This window comes from Callionymus lyra, chromosome 2 (genome assembly GCF_982586985.1).
Source record: "Callionymus lyra chromosome 2, fCalLyr1.hap1.1, whole genome shotgun sequence".
Taxonomy (NCBI): Eukaryota; Metazoa; Chordata; class Actinopteri; order Syngnathiformes; family Callionymidae; genus Callionymus; species Callionymus lyra.
In genome coordinates, this window is record NC_141819.1 from 19,530,386 (window position 1) to 19,535,679 (window position 5,294).

The 5,294-nt window shown below is 43.9% G+C and overlaps 1 protein-coding gene across 1 annotated transcript; it reads left to right on the forward strand.

Moving 5' to 3' along the window:
- Nucleotides 1-5,294, forward strand: asah2 (N-acylsphingosine amidohydrolase 2). Its single transcript, XM_087782956.1, has 19 exons — nt 1-118; nt 1,364-1,458; nt 1,532-1,675; nt 1,750-1,926; nt 1,987-2,114; nt 2,173-2,250; nt 2,317-2,437; nt 2,501-2,626; nt 2,748-2,834; nt 2,902-3,006; nt 3,072-3,153; nt 3,762-3,972; nt 4,054-4,093; nt 4,192-4,290; nt 4,360-4,455; nt 4,570-4,719; nt 4,793-4,849; nt 4,927-5,015; nt 5,081-5,294. The coding sequence occupies exons 1-19, from the start codon at nt 1-3 to the stop codon at nt 5,292-5,294; spliced, it is 2,217 nt and encodes a 738-aa protein (XP_087639082.1).

Here is a 5,294-nt window from a genome sequence, read left to right on the forward strand (position 1 = left end):
ATGAAGAAGAAGGTGTGTTGTGGCCTGTCCGCCCTCGAGGTGACTCTGATGGTTCTCTTCCTCGCCATGACAACTGTCAGTGTAATTCTGGTAGTCCTACTAGCTACACAAAACCCAGATAAAGGTGAGTGAGAACTTGTAATTTACAAAGAGTATAGCTAAAAGTGTGTCTTAACTATCTCTGCTCTAAGATTTAAGTAAGTAAGTAAGTAAGTACGTAATTTATATTTATGGAGCGCTTTTCCAGACCAGGGTCACAAAGCGCTTAAACAATCAAAACAATGCTCATTAAAATATATACTTAAAGATAAGCTATAGTTGATGATTTACAGCGTCGCATGTTTTAGCTGAAATATTTTCATTTTTTAATTCAGGTAATGTTATTTAATAAAATAAAAAAAATAATAATGATAAAGACACTTTTACCAGACACATTTTTTGTATTTCAAAAGAACATTTTGAACATGATATAATTTGCTTTGAAAACAAAAGGGATTAGTAAACAATGGTATTGCTCAGAAAAAGCTTTAAAAAGGAGGCATGCGGTCTATTAATGTTTAAAGCTACAAATCATTTGTGTCTTTTAATAGTCACATGTTAATCTTGAATTTAATTTAAGTAAGCAAGTAAGTAAGCAATTTATATTTTTATAGCGCTTTTCCAGACCAGGGTTACAAAGCGCTTTAACAATCAAAACAATATTCAATAAAGTATATACTTTAAAGATCAAGATAAAACTGATAACACAACAGGAAACAAACATCTTATACAAACACCTCCGACAAATTTCCTGAAAATCTTTCCACTACCTACTTGTTCTACACAAACATTTTATTAGAGTGAAAGTTCACCCAAAATTCAAGCCCTCATTTTCTAATCAAGGGTCCTTGTCGTCGAAGTCTTCATCTTTGTCCAAAACAACGCACTTAAAAACATCCAAATACCTCCATGTGGAACGTCTGTGATTACCCACTTGTAAGGACGCTTAGACCAGAGAATTATTTAAAAAGGAAAATAACAAGTCTATATTTCAAGGTTGTTTGTAGCAGAAGCTAAAAGGCTAACACAGACAGGAAACACTCCAGGTAAATATTGTGACAGTTGACTGGAAGAGGACAACAAAGCTACATAACATTAAAATTGACGTACATTACTTTTCCTATAACTCCACAAAACTAATTTCTCTGAAAATAATGTTAAACCTTAGTGACATTTGAATTTTGGACTAACTATCACTGTGAGTTCATAATCCATTATTACATTTTCTAACATCTCAAGAACTAATTTCAAGTTTGAAACAATTTGATTTTTTCTTCAGGCCCAGAACCAACAATACCTTCAACTTCACAGACAACAAACAAACCAACATACACCACCACACGTCAATCTCCGCTGGGTGGATACCTAATAGGAGTCGGCCGAGCTGACTGCACTGGACCTGCAGCTGACATCCCACTGGTGGGTTCTGTAAACTGTGGATCTTTATTTAAGAGTGTATTACAGATTCGACTAATGTGTTTGTCAACTTCAGATGGGATACGCTAACCCAAATCAGAAGGCCGCCGGAATACACACTCGTCTGTTTAGTCGAGCCTTCATCATTGACGACGGGAATAAGAGAGTCGTGTTCGTGACCGCCGATGTGGGGATGGTATCCCAGAGACTCCGACTGGAGGTGAAACCCGAACGCTCGCGTTCAATCATCGAATTAAATTTAAAAAAATCTCACAATGAAAATGTTCCATCCAGGTTCTGAAGGCCCTGCAGGTGAAATACGGTGATCTGTATCGCCAGGACAACGTGGTGATGAGTGGCACACACACACACGCGGGTCCAGGGGGTTATTTCCAGTACACACTGTTCATAATCTCCAGCAGTGGATACATCCCAGCGTCCATCAAGCCCTTGGTGGAAGGCATCGTCAAGGTATGTGTGTCCTTGTGTTGAAACTCTACATGAATCTAATGCTTGTTACCGTGGTTCCAGAGTATAGATATAGCCCATCAGAGCGTGCGACCCGGACGGATTTTCAGGAATCGAGGAACACTGGATGAAAGCGGTCTGAACCGAAGTCCTCACTCGTACATGAACAACCCACAAGAGGAGAGAGACAGGTAACCGTCGGCAGTGCAACAGGTACCGAACAACTGCTTGATGTCAACACTTCTGCAGATACGAGAGCAACACCGACAAGCAGGTGTTGGTGCTGAAGTTCACTGACTTGGACGGAGATGGAATCGGGATGCTCAGGTAACGACGCTTGTTGGTCGACTCAGATTTCGTCGGCACTCATATGTGGAGTTTCTGTCTCGTCAGCTGGTTCGCAGTGCATGCTGTCAGCATGAATCTCACAAACCGCATGGTGAGCAGCGACAACGTGGGCTACGCCTCCTATCTGATGGAGCAGGACAAGAACCCCGGAGCTCTACCTGGACAGGTGCGCTCTCCTGGTGACAAGACGGTGTGTGAGTCCGTGTTGATACGTGTGAATGTGTCGTAGGGCGACTTTATCGCCGGGTTCTCGTCCAGTAACCTCGGAGACGTGAGTCCCAACACCAAAGGACCGCATTGCATTAACACTGGAATCAAATGTGACTATGTGAACAGCTCCTGTCCTGTCGGAGGGGTAAGGCACACACACACACACACACACACACACACACACACACACACACACACACACACACACACACACACACTCAAGAGCAAGTGCACACAAGCAGTAACCGGTCTGAATATCGTTCCAGAGCAGAATGTGTCTGGCCTTTGGACCTGGTGAGAACATGTTCGACAGCACCAGAATAATTGCAAACAATATATACATGAAGGCAAAGGTGAGCTAGTGTGCGCACATTTGTGTGTGTGTGTGTGTGTCTGAAAACTCACTCCTCCCTCCTACAGGACCTTTACAGAAGTGCGGTTGAGGAGGTCACAGGACCACTTCATGCAGCGCATCAGTGGGTCGACATGACAAACGTGACCGTCAGGATCAACGACACACACACAGTCAGTTACACGCTCACAAGATGATTAGCAGTCACACGCGTGACGTGTGTGTCTCTGTGTGTCAGGGAAGGACGTGTAAACCTGCGCTGGGTCACAGTTTTGCAGCTGGAACCACTGATGGAGGAGGAGACCTCAACTTCACTCAAGGTAGGTTGATGTTTAGGTGTAAACTGCACTTAATAATCTTATCTATACTTTATATTAGCATTAATGCCTTTCCTTTTTATGATCTGGTTAATCTGTGTACACTTTGTCTCTAATTTGTTTCCACTTTGCTCTTTCGTCCTGACTGAAAGCCTTCTAAAGGCAATCAATCCATCCATTCACCCATCAATCCATCCATCCATCTATCCATTCACCAATCAATCCATCCATCTGTCCATCCATCCATCCATTTATCCATTCACCCATCCACCCATCCATTCACCCATCCATCCATCCACCCATCCATCCACCCATCCACCCATCCATTTATCCATTAACCCATCCATTTATCCATTAACCCATCCATTTATCCATTAACACATCCATTTATCCATTAACCCATCCATTTATCCATTAACCCATCCATCCATTCACCCATCAATCCAACCATTCACCCATTCACCCATTCATCCATCCATCCCTCCACCCATCCATCCACCCAATCATCCAAAGAGCCATCTACCCATCCATCCAACTATCCATTCATCCATCGATTCATCTATCCATCCTTCCATCCAGTGGAATCAATCTCCACTCTTGTGTCTTTTCAGGGGCCATCGTGGGTGACCCGTTCTGGGACGACATCAGAGACGCCATCTTGGGAGAGCCGTCCAATGAAACCACAGAATGTCATAGCCCAAAACCCATCCTGTTCAGCACCGGAGAGATGAACAAGCCCTTGCCATGGCACCCAAAGATTGTTGACGTTCAAATGATCACGATCGGATCCATCGCTGTCGTAGCCGTTCCAGGAGAAATGACGTAATAAATATTTACACTCATATACTGCTTGAAAGCATAGTTAGTTAGCTAACTGTGTTTGTGTGTGTGTGTGTGTGTCAGCACCATGTCAGGCCGCAGGCTCAGAGAGGCAGTTAAACAGGTGAGAGAACAACACATGTCATGACACAAGAACAAATAAGAAAGAGGTATTTATCTTGTGTGTGTGTGTGTGTGTGTGTACGTGCGTTTGGGGTGCAGGAGCTTCAGTCAGAAGGTTCATTCAAAAACGTGGAAGTGGTGATTGCGGGTCTAAGTAATGTCTACACACATTACATCACTACCTTCGAGGAGTACCAGGTAAATGAACACACACCCACAGACACACACACAGGTCTTTGTCAGCAAGTCTGTGATCTTGTCCCTTAGATCCAGAGATATGAAGGAGCTTCCACCATCTATGGTCCCCACACACTCAGTGCTTACGTTTTACAATACCGGGCCTTGGCTAAAGCTATAGCTCAGGTGCGTTCACCTTTGGAACACATGAAAACATGTTTCTTTTTCATATGTGGAACATTCCTCAAAATGTTTTGTCAAATGTACCCAAGTACTTCCTTTTGTGTGTAATGTTTTCAGAACCGTGTGTCAGATCTCCCCACCGGCCCAGAACCTCCTTTCTTTGAAAAGAATCTTATCAATCTGTTGCCCGCAGCAACGACTGACAAAGCCCCGACTAACATGACCTTTGGTGATGTTCTGGAGCAGGTTCTCCCCATCTATAGACAGGTAAGAGGTCCACCACGAGCAAGTCCATGTTAGTCCATGACCCGAACAACTGATCACTGTGCTGGTGTTTCAGGGCGATGTGGTATCTGTGACATTTGTGGCAGGAAACCCGCGACACTCTGGAGACATAGTATGAACATTTACCGTCCATAAATGTGTGTTAATCTTATAGAGGACCGACCATCAGTCTTCTTCTTTCCTCTCCAGAGAGACAAATCCTTTGTGACAGTAGAGATGCATGACAACAGTACCATGACCTGGAAGGTGATCCACACTGATGCCTCCTGGGAGACCAGGTGAGTGTGAAGAGTGTGTGAACTGCATTGTGACGTGTTACTGATCATCAATGCTCTGACTGCAGGTTCCACTGGTTGAAGGGCTCAGATCGCCAAAGCAACACCACCGTGGAATGGCACACGTCGCCACTGACCCGCACTGGTCTATACAGAATCAGACACTTTGGACACTATAAACAGATGAAAGGGTTACGGCCAGTGATTACTGCGTACAATGGATCGTCGGATGATTTCACTGTTGCCTCTAGCTACTACAGTTATGACTACTACGATTTGTGA